Here is a 21,586-nt window from a genome sequence, read left to right as displayed (position 1 = left end):
CTCAACTTGCGGGCCTCCAGCTGTTGTAAAACTACAACTCCCACAAAGCCCTGCTGTAGGCTGATAGCTGTAGGCAGTTCAGGCATGCTGGGAGTTGTAGTTTTGCAACAGCTAGAGGGCCGCAGGTTGAGCATGCTTGTTCTTGTACATAGCAACAGCATTATAGGAGCTAAATTCTTAAACATAGCGGCAGTATTATTTGTATTCTTATAGAAGTTCAAGTTAAATGCTGACTGTTCCTTTAATAGTATTTCATACTTCTTGGGCCCTGGCCATAGTGTACAGTGAGATAAATCACTAGTAAACCCCAACAGGTTTTAAAATTCCATGTAACACGACCACGTCCTACAATTAGATAAATGAGCAGGGCCAATTTTTAAAGCAACTAAATGTTTATCTGACCCTTTCATGAACTCTGTGCAAAGTGTAGCCCGCAACTAAAGAGAGATGAGCATTAATAGAACTGAGGGTCCTGTGGAGGATAGCCATGGTAATTATTTGGTGCTGGTATTGATAGCCGACCAGCACACATCTCACATGAAGGCAGGTCTGAAATGAGTTACACCTAGATCTCTGCTGCTTGTCATCAGATTGAAGAAATACTTGTCTCAGAATCTATATAGTTAAACAATTATAGGGTTATGAAGATATGTGAATTTACTGCAACATAGAAGCAAGGAGAACATGATGAGTGGTACTTTAACCTAACAGGTTGTATGAAGAAACTGGAAGCAAAGTACACAAACAGAATTTTAGTAGCTACATTACAAGGACAGGCATATTATAGTGGGTATAGTCTTGTACATAGGAGCAGTATTATAGTAGTCATATTCTTGTACATAGGAGCAGCATTATAGTAGTTATATTCTTGTACATAGAAGGCAGTATTATAGTAGTTATATTCTTGTACATAGGAGCAGTATTATAGTAGTTATATTCTTGTACATAGGAGCAGTATTATAGTAGTTATATATTCTTGTACATAGGAGCAGTATTATAGTAGTTATATTCTTGTACATAGGAGCAGTATTATAGTAGTTATAGTCTTGTACATAGGAGCAGTATTATAGTAGTCATATTCTTGTACATAGGAGCAGCATTATAGTAGTCATATTCTTGTACATAGGAGCAGCATTATAGTAGTTATATTCTTGTACATAGAAGGCAGTATTATAGTAGTTATATTATTGTACATAGGAAGCGTATTATAGTAGTCATATTCTTGTACAAAGGAGCAGTAATATAGTAGTTATATTATTGTACATAGGAGCAGTATTATAGTAGTCATATTCTTGTACATAGGAGCAGTATTATAGTAGTTATATTCTTGTACATAGGAGGCAGTATTATAGTAGTTATATTCTTGTACATAGGAGCAGCATTATAGTAGTTATATTATTGTACATAGGAAGCAGTATTATAGTAGTTATATTCTTGTACATAGGAAGCAGTATTATAGTAGTTATATTCCTGTACATAGGAGCAGTATTATAGTAGTTATATTATTGTACATAGGAAGCGTATTATAGTAGTCATATTCTTGTACAAAGGAGCAGCATTATAGTAGTTATATTATTGTACATAGGAGCAGTATTATAGTAGTTATATTCTTGTACATAGGAGCAGTATTATAGTAGTTATATTCTTGTACATAGGAGCAGTATTATAGTAGTCATATTCTTGTACATAGGAGCAGTATTATAGTAGTTATATTCTTGTACATAGGAGGCAGTATTATAGTAGTTATATTCTTGTACATAGGAGCAGCATTATAGTAGTTATATTATTGTACATAGGAAGCAGTATTATAGTAGTTATATTCTTGTACATAGGAGGCAGTATTATAGTAGTTATATTCTTGTACATAGGAGGCAGTATTATAGTAGTTATATTCTTGTACATAGGAGCAGTATTATAGTAGTTATATTCTTGTACATAGGAAGCAGTATTATAGTAGTTATATTCTTGTATATAGGAGCAGTATTATATTAGTTATATTCTTGTACATAGAAGGCAGTATTATAGTAGTTATATTCTTGTACATAGGAGCAGTATTATAGTAGTAATATTCTTGTACATAGGAGCAGTATTATAGTAGTTATATTCTTGTACATAGGAGCAGTATTATAGTAGTTATATTCTTGTACATATGAGGCAGTATTATAGTAGTTATATTCTTGTACATAGGAGGCAGTATTATAGTAATTTTATTCTTGTACATAGGAGCAGTATTATAGTAGTTATATTCTTGTACATAGGAGCAGAATTATAGTAGTTATATTTCAGTACATAGGAGCAGTATTATAGTAGTTATATACTTGAACATAGGGGCAGTTTTTTAGTACCAATATAAATATAAAATCTCAGCTGCTTAAAATGGATCTAAGAGCCAGAAAATGCCAAAGGATATAAATACCTATTACAAATTTTTTAAAAAAGTGAAAAGTGAGTTCCTCATTCCCTTATTTCACCCTCAACCTAAATATATTTGATTCGTCCATGCAGAAAAACTAGGTGACAACCAATAAGTTTTTCATTTCAGCTTTTGAGTTCTGGAAAACCCCTTTAAATCCAGTTATTAAAGCCATTTAACCTATTTATATAGCAATACAGCTGGATTATGAAGGTGTATTTTTAAAGGCTTAGCTACAGAAGACGTAAAGGCAGAAGTTAGACTTGGTCTCTATTGGCTGAGTGGTCCTATGAGTATTGCACAGTAGATGGCACATGGTAGGACCCTGTTAAAGCTCTTGCAATATAGTTGAGAATCTCTAAGTTACATGTTAAAGTCTCTGGACATCACACTTCATTATTAAGGAGATCTGCCATTCATGATTGTGGGAAAGCTGAGTGATGAGCCATTTGGGAGCTGATTTACAATTCCAGGTTTCCATATAGTAGAGGACACTGGCTGCATTTATGAATCCGTACTTCTCTTCGCCCTGCATCTGTTCTGCTTGGTATCTGACATTATCGTCCTGACAGTTCAATGAAGATCTGCTGTGCCATCGTTACAGTGACGGCAAAACAAACAACAGACCCCCAAGCAGATGGAAGACATCGATGAGGCGTCCTGATACTCTTCTGTTGATTCTTATTATTACCAAGGAGTCTGAATGTGGAGAATGAAGCAAGACTTGACCGCTGAATGGACTTGACCCCTAACTGAGACAAAATCAGGATAAGATGACCAGAGTTTCTGGAAAAGCTGGGTGATAATCAATATGGCTGCCCCTAAAGAGGTTGAATGACTTTAGCACTTTAGTCTGTAAATTCGGTTGACTGGAAATCTTCGTCTTTCCATTTCGTTTTGCTGAGAGGTTCAGTTTTGGCTATATGAACCCAGGGCCGTCTTTAATATTGATTGGACCCTGGGCAAATTTACTTGGGCCCCCTGTATCCCGCCTTCCCACACCTTAGCAGGCAATCACGCCCTCCACTACAACACACACACAAAAAATCCACACATCTGGTACAGTACAGTGAATGACTGTAAATACTTCCAGTTCTGAAGACTCCAGCGGCTCAGGATCAGTGCTCTGGGCAGCTGGGCTCAGGCTGGAAGTGGGCACCGCTCTGCAGGAAGGAGACCGGGGCTCGGCTCACCCTAGTGTTACAGTGCACCCCAGCACCCCACAGTATGCAGCATAGCACCCTATAGTATACAGCTGGGCTCAGGCTGGAAGTGGGCACCGCACTGCAGGAAGGAGACCAGGGCTCGGCTCACCCTAGTGTTACAGTGCACCCCAGCACCCCACAGTATGCAGTATAGCACCCTATACTATACAGCAACCCACAGTATGCAGTATAGCACCCTATAGTATACAGCACCACACAGTATGCAGTATAGCACCCCACACTATACAGTAAAGCAATATAGCAGCCCACAGTATACAGCACCCCACAGTATACAACACTTCACAGTATACAGTAGAGCAGTATAGCACCCCACACTATACAGCACCCCAAACTATACACGATACAGCACCCCACACTATACAGCCCCCCACACTATACAGTACAGCAGTATAGCACTCCACAATACACAGCACCCACAGTATACAGCCCCCCACAGTATACAGTACAGCAGTATAGCACTCCACAATATACAGCACCCACAGTATACAGTATGCAGCCCCCCACAGTATACAGGCTCCCACACTATATAGCACCCCACTATACAGTAGTTTACAGTATATTAGCATAACAGCCCCTGTCACCTTTTTCTGATGTAATCTTCACAAAAAAAGCCCCACAGTTAAGGCAAACTTCTACAGCAACACTCCTGGTAGAAAGGACCTTGATGACCTCATAGCCATGTGACCAGTAATATTGCTAGGTTACTGGTCACATGGTGATGATGTCATCTAAGGTCCTGGAGAATCACAGCTCTCACAGTACGCTGCCTGGAGTGCCGGCAGGCATGGCATGGCAGCACCCCCTGTGTAGCTGACAGCCTGACACCCGGGGCACTGCCTAGCAGGGCTCAAGAGGCAGCTGCCTTGGGCCCCCTAGGAGCAACTGGGCCCGGGGCAGCTGCCTCTTTTGCCCCTTGATAAAGACGGCCCTGTATGAACCCTCATGCAGCGCTATTCCTGGGCACAAAATGATGAAATCCTCACAGACCCAACTGTGAGTCAGTTGGGTCTATCAGGTTTCATTATCTGCACAGATCTAGCACCTTACAAATGGAAGCAGCCACATTTCCTGTAGACCAAGGTCAAGCCACTAATAGTCAGCGGCCAGGGATGAGTGAGGATCCCTTTATTTTTTTTTTATTTTTTTTTACACCAAGTGGTTTCCAAAGAATTTTTTCCCTGTGTACAACCCCTTTAAGATTCAATTTCCAAAATCAGATTTTCCAGGAAGACTCAAGAACCGGAATGTTAAATATGGCATGAGAATAACCTGTGGTAACCATGACCATTGTCATGCGGCTATTGACCTTCCTAAAAGGAATAAGAAAATCTCATTATTAAAATCAAGATTTGATTGTAAACAGCTAGAGCAGCCTCAATAAGGTGGCATTTGCCGGTTTCCTGTAGCTAACATCAGCTTTTCTGTATAGACCGAGACAGAAAGAGCCATTTTTTTTTAGGGGGGGTGGGGGCAGTTCTATTCGTTTTTTCCTGGAGACATTTTTCTGTTTACTCACTCACAAAATTTAAAAAAACAAATTAAATGGCTTCAACATCTAAAAAAAAAAAATACAAAAACACAGTCTCTCATCTATAGACTTACATCTAATGAATAAAACTCAATTCAAATACACAAGACTTTCCCCTTAACATCCTTAAAGGGGTATTATAGTTGTAAGAAGTTCTCTCTTATCCACTGCATTGGGGATAACTATTAGATCAGCGGTGTCTGACTGCTGGGACCCCCATCAATCATGAGAACATAGGCCCAGTACCCTGAAATGAATGGAGCGCCTGGTCAACTATGTGTCATGCCACTCCATTCATTCTCTATGTGACATGTTGGAAATTGCCGGGTGTTAGTTCCATAGAGAATAAATGGAGTTGCATGGCACATGCTCGACATGTTCTTGTAATCGTTGAGGGTCTAAGTAGTCAGACCTCCACTGATCTAATAGTTATCCCCAATCCTGTGGACAGGATCTGATTAGCTCTGAAGATCTCAGCTTTTCCTTAATGGTCTACCGCACTACATATAACCTTGAAGCATTCCTATTGTACTTCCTCCACCTATCCTCAGGATAGGTCATCAATATGAGATCGGTGGGAGTCCGACTCCCGGCACTCCTGCCGATTAGCTGTAGGAAGAGGCTGCAGCGCTACATAAGCACTCAGGCCTATTCCTAGGCCATGAGATATCACAATTATTGGTCACATGGCGGAGGTTACCAAGCACAGCCACAATCAAATGGACAGCGCAGTGCTTGGAAGCCACGGTGAGCATTGTGGCTTCCTCAAACAGCTGATCGTAGGGGGTGTCAAGAGTGAGACCACTGTCGATCTCATATTGAAGATCTATCTTGAGGATAGATCAACAATCAATACTGAAGACCCCTTTGATGGAGCACACTAGACAAAAACCAATTCGGTTTTGCTGAAACCCTATAGGCCACCAAAAATATCCCTAAATGTTGGCTGGCTCAGTTGCTTCTTCACTTCTTCATGGTTCATGCTGAGCAAACTTAAGATGAAATCACACATGGACCACTGGGAATTTTCACACCACAGCTGGCTCCATATGGTGTATGAATAATATCTGCCATGTATTATTTTCAGACGTTAATTCTACATCTCGACCTAAACAATTATTGTGCTACAACCCAGGATTTAACTGTTTCTACACAACCAACCGCATAGGACAGAAGAGGACTGGAGATTATAGAAGCTGAAGGCTTTTTTTTAAGTCTGTGCACGTGCAGTGCATGGCCTATACATCATACGTGAGTCACAGCGTCAGGAAAGTTACAGAAAGGCAGAGGAAAGAGGTGTGAGAGGTGCTGACTAAAAGCATGTGAATGAAAGGCAGGAATGTATGAAACATTGTCCTATTGATTGGACTCTCTGGTTTCAGCAGCTGCTGGCTTCCTTGGTTATCAATGACACCAGCAGAAATCCGTGAGACTCCTGTCTGTGTGCTTCATGGGATACTTTATGAGGCGTCCAGCTCATCATATCCTTGTCAATCTATATCCAATGTCTGGCAAGCCAGAGGATGATGAGCTATGTCTACGATTTCCAGCAGAACATGCCACAACTGGATGCCTAGTGGCACCATGCCACCGTCATGAGATACTCTAGTCAAGTTGCTTGGGATCCCAAGTGTAAGTGATGGTGGGCCACATGCCAGTGAGCTTTTGGGTTGAAGGGGTTTTCCATGACTTGGATATGGATGACCTGTCCTATCCCCACGATAGGTCATCAATATCAGATTGGAGTGGGTCTGATTCTTGAAACCCCATACTGATTGATTGCACCTGTAGTGGCCATGCTAGGGTTTGGCATCTCAGCTCCCATTTATGTAAATAGTAGCTGAGTTGCAGTACACCAGTAATGGCAATTACACTGTGGACTGAACCTTCTGCTTCCAGCTCCATCCACCGTATAGTTCCTGGCGACAGTGGTTGCCCGAAACAGCTGACCAGTGGCGATTCAGGAGCCGGACTTCCCCAATATTTATAACCTATCCTGAGGTTAAGTCTCATAAAGCCCCTTTAATGAGTTTTGTCTCAGCAGGAAATTGTGCTTGCATCTGGTGTGTACCAAATGCCACTATTATGTGCATTGTGATGGGGCACCTGAGACCTCCTGTCAGTATGTCATCATGAGGGCATCTCATATGTGAAGGTGTCTATAGTGTTAGCAGGCAGTTGTGATGGTATCCGGTGTGCCAGTGCACTGTGCCAGCCCACAGGGAAGGTGAATGACTGAAACTGGAGAGGATGGGAGTGGTGGCAATAAGTGGCTAATTCCTCTCCCGCTAGACCACCCTGGACCATGTGTACAGTGACTGCAGGGGCACAACCATGTCTCCCCTCAGGGTACTCCCTGGCATTTGGAGCTTTTGCCTGATGGTTGCTTGGATGCCCCTGGGGTTAGGTGTGTGGTGACAGGCTGCAAGGCAGGAGCCTGGCCCAGAAGATGGTTGATGGCAGAGCGAGACAGTAAGCATGCCGTATTTGGGTGCAAAAAGGCACTTGACTGAGGTAGTTCAGTTTTTCTCCAGAATACATTAAGATGGCTGACCCTGAGTCTCTCTCTATTAAATCCAAATCGGCCAGAGAGGTGCAAAATATATCTTATAATATTTACTGTAGTGCCCAGGGTGCAGATCCTCAAACGAGTGGCCAGGCCATTATAGACGTGTGGTGGGCACCACAGCAATATATCTCCCAATATATCTGCTCTCAACAAGCAGTAAGGTCTGTTGCCGTAAACAAGCAATTACCTTCTCAGAGGTTTGGTACATGTGTAACTCCATGCAATGGGGCATTACCACTCTTTGTACCCCTCCACTATCCTTAATGGTGTACCCTGTATCATCTTGTGTATTTATCCCTAGGTCCTGCACAATGTGTAAATGTATTTATGATTTGGTAATGTTTAGCATGTAATGTGCCTGGTTCACCAGCAGATGGCAGCAATTCTGGCAGAGCCGAGTTACCTAGGATGGAGCCCTTCTTCCATTCTATCCCTTTTTCTAGAGAGGGAGGAGTTGAGTTAGTTTCAAGTCAGTCTAGTCTACCCCTTCCCAGGGGAAGGCTGTGTGTCGGCCAGCAGAGCACTGTCTGCTCTGCTGGGCCCAGAGGCCCAAGTTGAAAGCCTCGAGAAGCCAGGAGGAAAGGTTCCCTAGACAAGATACAGAACAAGATAAAGATAGAGACAGACTACAGACAGCTAAGTTACAGTTACAGCAGAAGAGGAAAAGGTTCCTATTTAATCCAGCCAACATAGAGCTGAGAGAGTTCAGATGTAGCAGAGCTGAGTGTTTGCCTGCCAGAACTTCATGCCAAAACCTGCTGATAACCAAGATAAAGTTGGAAGATTAATCCTTGATGAAAGTTTATGCCAAGTAGAGCTGTGTTCAACGTCAATACAAGTCTGGACTTAATTTATTCTACAAATCCTTGAACCATTAACCCTTTTTGCACTGCTTCGTCCGACAACGTCTAAGATCCAAGAAAATCCAGGTAGGAGCACCGTGACACGTGCATACAACACCTTCAGGGAGATTGTAGGTCCCTCTACACCACTCTGGCAATCCTACACCTGGGTATCAACACTTATTCCATCTTAAAGGGGACTCCATGTCCTCGTTGCTGAAATGCAACTGGCGTCACGACAACTTGCTCTATCAGAGGGACATACATCGTAAAAACCTCTTAAAGGGTAAGGGATACCCCAGACGCTGGTAATAATAAAGGATGTTGCACATGTCCTCAGCAGGCAAGGATGGAGACTCCTTGAAGTAGTAGGCCTCACACTGCACAGGTATATGCAGCTCCTTACTCTTTGGCTATTTATCTCATACTACATAGCGCTCTTAGCTCAGAGGGGGCAGGAGAAGCATTCCTCCTGCTGAGTAGGGCCCGATAACTAAACTGTTTTTCCATGTTCAGCTCTTGAAATCACATCAATGCCACAGAATATTAACCCTTTTAGCACTGAATTAACTCTTTAGCAGTGATCCACTGGGTCGCTGCACCAGTATACAGCCAATTTCGACTGCCAATACTGTGTCTTGTGGGATTTCAGCCATGCAGACCCTATAGCAATTTGACCTGTATAAAGTTGCCGATATACATGAGGTAAAAGCCAACCATAGCTTGAAAAATTAGCACTTGTTCATGATGGCCGAAAACCTCCACCGTGATCCTCCACAATGATGTGCGCACGGCATGATCATCCGATGATCTGTCTTTTGCTGAAAAATCAGGGAGTCCATTCGATCCCTAGAATGAGGGGATGCATAGTGCCCTCTCACAGGCTCCTATGGGGCCCGTCTCGTGCAGCGAGTAGAGAGAGCGCGATATGCGTGTTCTTCTCTCTCCTCGTTCTAGGGATCATGCTCAGACCCCCACCGATCTAAACTTTAGATTTTTCTATGACCTATAAAAAGTTTTTTTTTTTTTAAGTTAGCGACCCTTTAAAAAAAAAAGTGAGCAGATCTCTACCAGATCCTTGAGTTGATGACATTACAAAAAAAATAAAAAATACCCCCTGACATTATTATTTTCCTGCCCACTTGTAGGACTTCTGACTAAAACAGAAGGTATCTGGAAAGGTCATAAATACTTGGAGGCTCTAGGACTACAGACGCCCCTATGAATGTTTTACAGAAGCAGCTGCTGGCCGAGCATGCCCAGGAACGTCAGCGGGTGCACAGCCCAGGCCGTGGTGCTGCAGAGGTAGCCTACTCTGAATAATAATGTTTTCATTGCACTATGCATCAGGGAAGTGGGGGGCAAATATCAGCAGAGGGCAATGTACTTTTATGGACCATGGATACAACGATAACGCCGCTATTTATTTATTACCATTTATATTGCACCACCATGTCCTGTGGGCACACAATCTAATATCCCCATCTCATAGTTTTTTAAAGGAACCCAAGAGGTACTCCCCCGGTTATCCAAGTATGAAAACAAAACAGCACCATAAGATTTTATGTCCTGCATAGTGTGGAATTATATTCACACAAGTTAAACCCCACGAAAACAACCATTTTGTGGCTTGCTGTGGGCATGCTCTGTGACCTCATAGTCCAGGGAGATGGGAGTAGATATAGTGCAGCACGGTGGCTCAGTGGTTAGCACTGGTGCCGTCAGCGCTGGGGTCCTAGGTTCTAATCCGACCGTGGACAACATCTGCATGGAGTTTGTATGTGCTCCCCGTGTTTGGGTGGGTTTCCTCTGGTTTTCTCCCACACTCCAAAGACGTACTGATAGGGAGCTTAGATTGTGAGCCCCATTGCGGAATATAGTAGCGCTATATAAGTGCATACAATAAATAAATAAATAAACTCTGATGTCGCCTAATTTGAATGGAGGATCCTGTGTTATCTATACAGATGTGTTACATTGTAAGCCTGGTTCTGATGATGATGAGATGACTACTGAGACGTAATCTTCACAGAAAAGGAAAAGGATATGTCAATCCATATTCTTTATTATCGCGGCAGCCTGAAAACATCTGATCCGTAGGGTGTCAGACTCCCGCCGATCTGATATTGATGACCTATCCTAAGGGTATCTGTAGTACAGGGAACCTCTAACAAAAAAAAACATGATTTAAATCAGGGATGCCCAACCTGTGTCCCTCCAGCTGTTGCAAAACTACAACTTCCAACATGCCCTGATATCTGTAGGCTGTCCATGCATGTTAGGCGTTGTAGTTTTGCAACAGCTGGAGGGACACAGGTTGGGCATCCCTGATTTAAATCATGTTTTTTTTTGTAGTGGTAGTGTTGGTACCCAGGGTAGACTCAGATCACTACGAGTACCTTTACGTGCAGCGACCTTGGTACCTGCCTCGGTTTTTGAACTTTTTTGGACTTTCAACATTAGGAAGATCACTTATTTTATAAAAAGTCAGAAAAGTCGTGGTTACTTTATGATGTAACATAGTTCCGACTAACAAAAACACAGCAAATGCATCAGATGTGTCACGCAGAGAACAAGCGTGGTAGAAGAGCAATTTTGCTGCCTACACATTCTCCGCACTTATCAGCCTGAATCTTCATTATTATTTTTCTGCTGGGGTTTACGATGCCTTTTTTTGGTTTGTTATCACGTTAACTATATCGGTAATCACAGCGTGCCAAGCACAGCTCGTTTTGTGCGGTTGAGTCTGCGCTGCTTGATCAAGATGTTCAGCTGGGAACGTGCCGTCGGTCTGAAGAGTCAGAAAGCCGAATAATAGAATAGGTTAATTTAGGGTTCCCGCCAGACAATGCAAGCAGAGGGACACGGTGTATATATACAGCTCAGGAGAAGAGCAATGAGAGAACATGTGGAGGAGTGTAGCAGAGCTGGATTTGTCATGCAATACAACATCGAAATGTGTTATCTGCAGGTTTACACAGGACTGCAGGCTCCTGAATAAATGTTAAAGGGGTTCTCTCGGGCATCAATATTCTATCAGTGGGGTTCTAACAAACCTCACTCACAAAATAAAGTTACATAAACTAACTCAGCTCTGAAACATCTGTTCTTACATATACATAAAGGGGTTGTTCCAATGAAAAATATTTTGCCGTTTTAAAAGCAGCACCGGGATCTGAATTATTTTGTAATTGCATGTAAGGCCTCTTTCACACTTGCGTTGTCCGGATCCGTCGTGCACTCCATTTGCCGGAATTACACGCCGGATCCGGAAAAACGCAAGTGAACTGAAAGCATTTTAAGACGGATCAGTCTTCAAAATGCGTTCAGTGTTACTATGGCACCCAGGACGCTATTAAAGTCCTGGTTGCCATAGTAGTAGCGGGGAGCGGGGGAGCAGTATACTTACAGTCCGTGCGGCTCCCGGGGCGCTCCAGAATGACGTCAGAGCGCCCCATGCGCATGGATCACATGATCCATGCGATCACGTCATCCATGCGCGTGGGGCGCCCTGACGTGACTCTGGAGCGCCCGGGGAGCCGCACGGACGGTAAGTATGCTGCTCCCCCGCTCCCCGCTACACTTTACCATGGCAAACAGGACTTTAGCGTCCTGGAAGCCATGGTAACCATTCAGAAAAAGCTAAACGTCGGATCCGGCAATGCGCCGAAACGACGTTTAGCTTAAGGCCGGATCCGGATTAATGCCTTTCAATGGGCATTAATTCCGGATCCGGCCTTGCGGCAAGTGTTCAGGATTTTTGGCCGGAGCAAAAAGCGCAGCATGCTGCGGTATTTTCTCCGGCCAAAAAACTTTCCGGTCCGGAACTGAAGACATCCTGATGCATTCTGAATGGAGAGAAATCCGTTCAGGATGCATCAGGATAAAACTGATCAGGATTCTTCCGGCATAGAGCCCCGACGACGGAACTCTATGCCGGAAGAAAAGAACGCAAGTGTGAAAGAGCCCCAATTAAAAAATTAGCATAGCTACTGAGGTATTGAATAAAATGTATCTGTATAGCGCCACCTGCTGTTTTTTAATTTTTTATTTCTTTGTCCTGCTCACTGAGATGGCCGCACATGCTCCGTTTCATCCTTCTACTGCCTCCTGAGCTGTGATAGGAAGAGCTGAGACACGCCTCCTGAGCTGTGATAGGAAGAGCTGAGACACGCCTCCTGAGCTGTGATAGGAAGAGCATGGACACGCCCTCTGAGCTGCAGCAGAAAAGACACTCCCCTTGAGCTCTCAGCTTGATATAAATCTAGCCGAGCAATGAATGGGGAGATCTCTGGATCCATGTGAGAGACAGGGCTGGTTCTAAGTTTCTTAGAGATTGTCATGTCCTATATCAGGGATGCTCAACCTGCGGCCCTCCAGCTGTTATAAAACTACAACTCCCACCATGCCCTTCTGTAGGCTGATAGCTGTAGGCTCTCCGGGAATGATGGGAGTTGTAGTTTTGCAACAGCTGGAGGGCCGCAGGTTGAGCATGCCTGTCCTATATGATGTATTATTTTCATTTTTTACATTAGTCATGGGATAATTTCTTTAATATATACAAGAGCACAGGAACCGTAGAGGCACCACCAGTGGGATCATATGGTGTAGGGCTGTGATGGCTAATCTCCAGCTGTAGTAACACTACGACTCCCAGCATGCACACTTGCTTGGCTGTTCTCGGAACTCCATAGAAATGAATGAAGCATGCTAGGAGTCGTAGTTTCTCCACAGGTGGAGTGCCGAGGTTAGCCATTACTGGTAGGGGGCTCAATATTACATTGATCTATGCCCCTTCTCCACCAGAGTGATAATACAGGTCCGTGGGTCCGGTCACCACCTGCATTGGACAAGGATGTGTGGTGGGTAGTGAGAAAGTGCTAGGCCACCTGGTGGGTGAAAATGGACCAGTAGGGGGGTCCCATTTTGCTTTCTGTTAGGGGAACCTCTACTCTATGTACTGTACCCCACTAAACTCCATAAGGTGGGCCCCAACCCAACTGATGCCAAATGAGCAATAAAGGAGGGCTGCATATAATGGACTCTGGGTGGGTTGGAAAGATCCAGCACCAGTAAAAGGGGCCCTATATTGTACATTGCTATGGGGCCCTCTCTCCTGAACCACGCACTAATGGGCTTTAATGGGAGATACTGTCCTGGGGGGTAAGAATTGAAAGAGTTACAGGGTTAACAGCTGCTGGAGGCACCAGGAATACACACAGATCTGTGTCCGGAGGTGGTCTTCACAGCAGGACATGAGTTATGTGCTATAATAAAGCCCATCGTCCTTTCAAGGAGGCAGTCATATCAAAGGAAGCTGTCAATCCTACCCAACAGAAGAATGAGGAGCAAGGGGCCTCATGTCTCCATCCCGGCATGAAATTATACTGAAAGAATATGCTGTGGTCACTGGACTGTGGACACTTCCGATCTCTGCTAATTCATAAACTGTCGTTTGTAGAAGATTGTACAATATACATTATATGAAGAAAAGTATTGGGACACACCTCCTTAATCCTTGAAGTCAGGTGTTTCATTCAGTGCCATTGCAACAGGTGTATAAAATCCAGCCCCTAGCCATGCAGAACGAGTTGTTGTGAAGAGCTCACCGAAGTCCAACACGGTCCGGTAATAGGATGTCACCGCTGCCACAAGTCAGTTCATGAAATTTCCATCATCAGCTTTGAGTGGTATCATTGTAAATTGGAAGAAACCACAGCAACTCAGCTACGAAGTGGAGACCACGTAAAGTTACAGAACATGGTCACCAAGCGCCGAGGAGCATAGTGTACAAAAGTCACCAATGCTCTGCTGACTCCATAACTGCAGAGTCCAGACCTCCTCTGCCATTAACATCAGCACAAAAACTGTGCTGTGCCAGGAGCTTCATGGCATGGGTTTCCAAAGCCAAGGAGATAGATGCCAGCCTTACATCACTAATCACAATGCCAAGCATCGGATCGAGTGGTGAAAGGCATGGCACCACTGGATTTTGGAGCAGTGGGAATGTGTTCTGTGGAGTAATGGATCACAATTCTCTATCTGAGGTCTGATGGTTAGCCTGGGTTTGGTCAAAGCCAGGAGAACGTTACCTGCCTGAGTGCATTGTGCCAGATGTAAGGTTTGGTGTTTTCCAGGGGTTGGTCTAGACCTTTTAGTTCCAGTGAAGGGAAACCTTAATGCTTCAGCAGACCAAGACAACATGGACTACTGTATGCTTCCAACTTTGTGGGGACAGTTTGGGGAATGTTCTTTTCTGTACTACCATGACTGTGCCCAGCGCACAAAGCAACGTCTATAAAGACATGGTTGGGCAAGTCTGGTGTGGAAGAACTTGACTGCACAGAGTCCTGACCTCAACTCCATCCAACACCTCTGGGATGAACTAGAATGGAGACTGTGAGCCAGGTCCTCTCCTCCAACATCAGTGTCTAACCTCACAAATGCCCTTCTGGATGAATAGCCAAAAATTCTCACAGACGCCCTTCAAAATCTTGTATAAAGCCTTCCCAGAAGAGCAGAGGGAGATAACTTCATATTGTTGCCTATAGATTTAGAATTGGATGTCATAAAAGCTCTGTAGGTGTAACGTGGAGGTGTCCGACTCCCAGTACTTTTATATTTATCCCAACACTGCCATATGATGCCAAAGAACAGCCATTCAGTCTTCATATACTAGAGGCATACAATACCTAAATAATACCGCCATAGAGTATCTAAGTAATATTACCCATATAACACTGTCAGATTTTTTTTTTTCAGATGATCAGACCGATTATTGGATAATAATGAAGAAAACTAAAACTCTATTATGGAGTTGAGATTTGCTCTTCTCTAAAAAGTCAGGCATAGTATTCATGCCTCTTCCCATCAATAGAAGACTTGCCCCTAACAATATATATCTACTTCCAGACCATCAGGTGTCGTCCCAATTTTAAAGGGGTTTTGCCATCTCAGACAATGGCGGTCATATTGCTAGGATATGCCCCCATTGTCTGATAGGTGCGGGTCCCACCTCTGGGACCCACACCTACAACCTACAATGAGAACGAAGCAGGGAAATGAACAGAGGGCGCACTGCGCATGTGCATCCGCCCGCTATTCATTTCGATGGGGCCGCTGAAAATAGCAGAGCGCTGGCTCGGCTATTTCCGTCAGCCCCATAGAAAATGAATGGGAGCATGGGCCGCGCGTTTGCGGTGCGCTCCCATTCACTTTTATAGGAGCAGCGCTTGGGGGTGGACGGACCCCGAGAAATCCGAGGTCCTCCAGCCACAGCTCTCCCCACTCCGTTCTCGTTGTAGGTGCGGGTCCCAGAGGTGGGACCCAAACCTATCAGACAACGGGGGCATATCCTACCGTAGCGATATGCCCCCATTGGCTGAGATGGGAATACCCCTTTAAGGTTTTGTATTCCGTGGCAGAATGAATGTGGATTTTTGGGATTCTTCCTGTCAAATACCAACAGGGGGCATTGTTTTGCCTACACAGGGCCCCAAATATATGATCACCCCCTGCAACAATATGGTTTATATACAGATAAATGAGTCCCAAAGTAAGACTTCAAGCATCACATGAAACATCGATGATGTCCCCATAGGAAACCAGTGATGAGGGGTGAAAATTCCAGAATGGAAAAGACCAAATCTATCATTTATTTCCCATGATGCATTTTATACTACTACTCTCCTCACAGTGGCGTACATAGAGAAGTAAGGGCCCCATAGCAAGGATCAAACCGGGCCCCCCACACAGGACAGAAGGGTTTCCGACTAAACCCCTTTCAATGACCCTTGGGCCATTTTTCCACTGCCTCATTTGCTAAAAGTTGAGTCCTGACCAAGTTTTCACCAGTAGAAGAGGAGATAATCCCAACTAAGACTGGGCCCCCTCTTGCCCTGGGCCCCATAGCAGTCGCATGGTCTGCCGCTATGGTAGTTACGCCCCTGGCTCCAGGTTGCTACAGTGTAGAAACCATACTGCAACAAGGAGCACAACATTTTTACAATTTGCTCTAAAATTTGTAAGGAAGACTCCAATCATCATATACAGTAATTACAGATGAATCACCTCCCTTATAAGAAACCAGAGATGATGGTCTTAAGAATTGCAGAACAGAAACGTAGAACTAGAAACCCCTTCTATTCATTATTTCCCATGATGCATTTTACATTTCTCCAACCCTGGATGGAGCTTAGTAGTCACAGGACTTGCGGGGCCTGACAAGTGACACTTATAGGGAAGATACTGTATGAGGAGGAGAACGCGCCATTGTATGTTGCTGACCTGTAGAAACCAGACTGTAACAGGGAGCTCAAAGCCTTTACCATGTGCTGTTCTATTAGGGACCAAGAAAGCAATCATTTTCTAGGAGTCTTTGCTTCTCAGATTTTACTGGACATGACACCTGTCATGTTGGTATATTGATGGACACCCAGCTTTCCCGGAAACTGACAGAACTAAGGAAGCGCTACATCTGTTTAACCTCTATTTTCCATTAAAAGGCAGAAGTCAGAGCTCCACTGCAAGGCGCTGACGCATTTCACGGCGTGCAGACAGCAGATCTCCTACCTCCGATCCTCGGGAACCACACTGCACCTATAAAGGCAAAGCCAAGTCACTGCCACATTCTTCTCTTTATCTCCTCTCCATCTCTTGTCTATATAAGAGGCCTTTGAAAGGAGCTCCTGGGACTTCCAGACACATGGAGAATAAACACATGATACATGGAAAGATTCATCTTCCTTTCAATACAGCCCCAAATACGGAGGGCGAAAGGGTGCTGGGGTTAAGCACAGTAAGCAGGACCACCGAAAGATTAAAGGGGTTGTCTCAGTGCAGCAAATTGCATTTATCATGTAGAGAAAGTTAATACCAGGCACTTACTAATGTATTGTTATTATCCATATTGCTTCCTTTGCTGGCTGGATTCATCTTTTCATCTGATTATACACTGCTCGTTTCCATGGTTACAGACCACCCTGCAATCCAGCAGTGGTGGTCGTGCTTGCACATTATAGGAAATGGAGTCGGCTTCTCTGGTGGCCGGGACCAGGGGTGTGTGCATAGGCCAAAACATTTTCATGCAAGCACGACCATCGCTTCTGGATTGCAGGGTGGTCCTAACCAGTGTATAATGTGATAGAAAAATGAATCCAACCAGCAAAGGAAGCAATATGGATAATCCCAATACATTAGTAAGTGCCTGGTGTTAACTTTGTCTACATGATAAATGCCATTAGCTGAAGTGAGACAACCCCTTTAAGCATCCATTAAAGTAAAAACTTCCCTCCAAGTAATGTTGTTTTTGGGAAAGCTGGGTTCCAGACAATAAGGCCACCCAACATACAAGACCTGGAAGGCTGTTACTAAACATATTAGGATGGGTGACAACCCGCCATTAAGGATCTGTATTGGCTGTCACCCAGCTTTCTTAGGAATAGATAGAACTTAGCAACATCAGAATGGAGAACATCTAAAGAATTTTTTAAAAGATTTCCTATCTGCCCTATTAATTTAAATCATGTGCATGTCTATAAATTCATATATTCCCTAGAATATCAGCGACCTCATCACATATACAAAGTCATCAACACGGCAAAAAAAAAAATTGTATAATTCACCAAGCGGCTGCTAAATGGAGCCTTTTTTTTTTTTTTTTATCACATTTAGGGCTTATGCACACGGCCGTTGGGCGGCCGTGGCCGTATTGCGCCCACAAACGGCGGGTCGGCAATCCACGGCCGCCGGCCGCATGCACCCCGCATCACAGATGCTGACTCGTTCACTTGAATGGGTCCGCAATTCTGGAGATGCGGAACGGAGTCACGGAACAGAACACCGGAAGCACTTTGGAGTGCTTTCGTGGTGTTTCTTTCCGTGGTTCCTCCCTGCAAAAAAAATACGACTTGTCATATTTTTTCGCGGTGCGGACATACCACAGAGCCATTCAAGTTGAATGGGTCCGGCCCGCTGCACGGATGTTGCCCGTGCATTGGGGACCGCAATTGCGGTCCCCAATGCACAGAACGGCCGCACAACGGCCGTGTGCATGAAGCCTTCGTATGTGATAAAAGTCAAGTACAATGTTCATGCGACTGACAAGGATTAGGACTCCAAAAGGTCCACAGACTACAACTTTAGTCATAGTAGTCAGATTTGCTGGAGCCAGCCATCAAACGTGACTAAAAGTAAAAAAATTATAATAATAATAATTTGCAAAATTGAAAAAATTGAAAAAGAAAATCTACAAAGTCTACCAGGACTGGATGTGTATGAAGCCCCAGATACAGGCGGCTGTGACTTACCGTGTCATTTCCGGCTGCTGATCCAGAATTTCCAGCAATATTTTGCCCTTGGTCGCTATTCTGCTCTTCGTTCCCACGAGTTACCAGTATCCTAAAATGTGGCTGCCTAACATTTTGCTCTTGTCTAATTTTAAACGAGCACCCCTGTCCCGGCAAGGGCCGTTCTCTGGAATCATTCGGACTATTATCAGTAAAGTCCTGACTACAAGACCTGCCTTCTGTATTCGCCCCGTTCTCCACGGGGCTGATGGTCTCGGGACGTGGTTGCAGTGGGTAGGAGGTACTCCTTTCCAGTCGAATACGAGGATATCGAACCAGTCGGTCTCCCTTCGTACCGGTAAACCCAAAATTGTACTCTCCCCCCAGACTACAGTTGGTAGTCTGAGATTGCTGAAGCTGGAAAACGAAACATCTCTTCCCTGGACTCCCCGACGTGTCCGGAAGATGCTGTAGCGACCAACGTCTCGGTTCGGTGCTAGACCCGTTTTGGGCATCGTGGTCGGGTGAAACCAGTCTCACCTGTCGAATGTCGGGGGCGAAAGTCTGACTGTTTATTCGGACTCCGCCAATATTTTTGCTGCACGTAGGCACGTTCACCTCTTCCTCTCCATCGGTGCCATAGTGAATATTCCCATTTTGCTCCGCAAAGCGACGGCCGGAAAATCTTGGCGGGAAGGAAACGGCCCCGTTGACTTGCAGCCTCCCAGACTCGTATACATGGGGCGGCGAATTACTAGGAGTATCCTGCGGAGTACTTACAGTAGAGGAATTTTTTCTTACAGCCGATATGTAGTGCTCATTGAAGTCCTCAAAACCGCAGGACAGCATCTCTTCCGAGAACTCCCCGCTCTCGCACTCGTCGGCGCCGTCGTTTGGCCCTTTCCTCTGGAGAGAGATCTGCATAGAAGAGCTTCTGGTGGGGCGCACGTCGATGTTCTGCAGCAGCTGTGGAATAAACATGGACGTGCTTCGTTTCAGAGCCCCTTCTTCTTGGAACTCTCTATCTTCGTAGTGCCTCGTGAAGACGTGAGTCCCGTTCCTCCTCGGCAGGGTATGGAATGCCATGAAAAAGTCGTCTTCTCTCTCCTGGTCTAGGACGTCTGACTCGGGAGCTGTATTGCTTCTGCCGGAGCCGAAATGAAACCGTAGCCGATGGGCCATGGTTTTAACGACGGGCAGGAAAAAGGACGAGGGAGCGACGTCTCAGGCTCTGCCAGCAGTCAAAAACCAAAAACAAACTCCAGGAAAAAGCGTCCCATCGGCCAAACTGTTAGCAGTGCAGTCCTGATAGCGACAGATAGCAGAAATAGCCTAAGTGACAAGCAGCATTCCAGGCATGATTGGATAAGAGGAACCAGGGCTTCTACATACTGTCACATAGGGTAGGGTGACCGGAGTCATGTGACGCTGTCCCCCCTCGCCACTGGAAGCAAAGGTTGTTGTTTTTTTTGGGGGATTTTTTTTTTTCCTCTTGTGTGTCCAACAGCGAGAGCCTGAGACGGCACCTTCCCAGCTGCTACTTTTCCATCAGGATCCAGCAGCAGTGGGAGAACGTTCACATTCGTGGCTGTTTGTAAACCTAAACCGCGTCGCATTCATTGGGCACTTGTCTCTTGGCAAGAAAAAAGGGAAATAAAAAAAAAAAAGAGAGAGAGGAAACACAGGCGCGTTTCACAGCTCCAGTAAACTGTGTGAATGACCTTCCCCAGCTATTCCCTATATGATCAAGAAGAGCCGGCGGCTGCTATGTACATCAACTAGAGATGAAATATGGCCACGCAGCTTAAAGACACAAGGAGGGGGGGGGGGTCACCTCAAGGGAGAACATACCGAGGCGCACGTCTGATTTTTAGCTATTATTTTTATGGTTTATATGTATTTTACGTGTAGATTTTAAAAATATTTAAAGGGCAATTCCACATTTTCAAAGGGTTGTCCAGGATTATTTAATTTTTTTTTAACAAAACAGCGCCACACCTGTCCACAGGTTGTGAGTGGTATGGCAGCCCATTCACTTCAATGGAGTTGAGATGCAGCACCAACTACAACACACATGCAGGTGAGGCGCTGTTTTTGAGGAATCAGGTCATGTGTAGTATTGCAGCCTATTTACTCCAATAGAGTCAAGAGGCAATATCAGCCACAACCCACATGCAGGTGTGGTGCTGCTGTGGAAATACAGTACCTATGATTTGTTTGTTTTTTAAATCCTGGACACCCCCTTTAAGCTGTCTGATCAGTGCCATCAAGGGACACAGTGTAATTTCACCTAAATGGCAACAGCCCCGGTTAGTAGTCATTTCCCTTTTCCTGGAAGACAGCCAGGCGGAAGCATATCTGAGCTATGGCAGCGCCCTTTGATATGTCACCACTGTAAGCTGAAGCCGTAGCACATGGAAAAAACTAATTCTGTATTATTGTTGGTTTTCAAGGGGCTGTCCATAATTTGGGGATTGGTTCCTTTAAAGAGCATCCTATTCACCCCCTGTGTCCTTAATCCTCTTGTTAAAAAATTCTGTTCTGGAGCGTTACCTGTTTTAGGGCTCACGCTCGCGATTGTATTTTTTTTATCCGAATCCGATCTGCATTTTTTGTGGGTCGGATGCGGACCCATTCACTTCAGTGGGGCTGCAAAAGATGCAGAGAGCCGCATCCGTTTATCCGCTCCATGGCATCCACATTACGGACAAGGATAGGTTTG

The 21,586-nt window shown here is 44.7% G+C and overlaps 1 protein-coding gene across 11 annotated transcripts in view; it reads right to left on the bottom strand.

Annotated features, from left to right (window-relative positions):
* The window catches only part of NEDD4L (NEDD4 like E3 ubiquitin protein ligase), a 382,390-nt gene that overhangs the window by 133,680 nt on the left and 227,124 nt on the right, over window positions 1–21,586 (bottom strand). For 2 of the 11 annotated variants that reach the window (XM_040421059.1, XM_040421062.1), the window contains exon 1: window positions 18,886–20,398. The exons of 6 other annotated variants lie outside the window; for them this stretch is intronic. In XM_040421059.1, the coding sequence (XP_040276993.1) occupies window positions 18,886–20,046 (1,161 nt within the window). In that variant the 5' untranslated portion in view covers window positions 20,047–20,398. Of the gene's footprint in view, window positions 1–18,885; window positions 20,402–21,586 lie in introns of those variants that run through there. 3 more of the 11 variants (XM_040421060.1, XM_040421063.1, XM_040421064.1) reach the window with 2 other exon arrangements.

Source organism: Bufo bufo, chromosome 2, assembly GCF_905171765.1.
Source record: "Bufo bufo chromosome 2, aBufBuf1.1, whole genome shotgun sequence".
In the NCBI taxonomy this organism is placed as follows: domain Eukaryota; kingdom Metazoa; phylum Chordata; class Amphibia; order Anura; family Bufonidae; genus Bufo; species Bufo bufo.
This window is presented reverse-complemented; position numbering and strand designations above follow the sequence as displayed.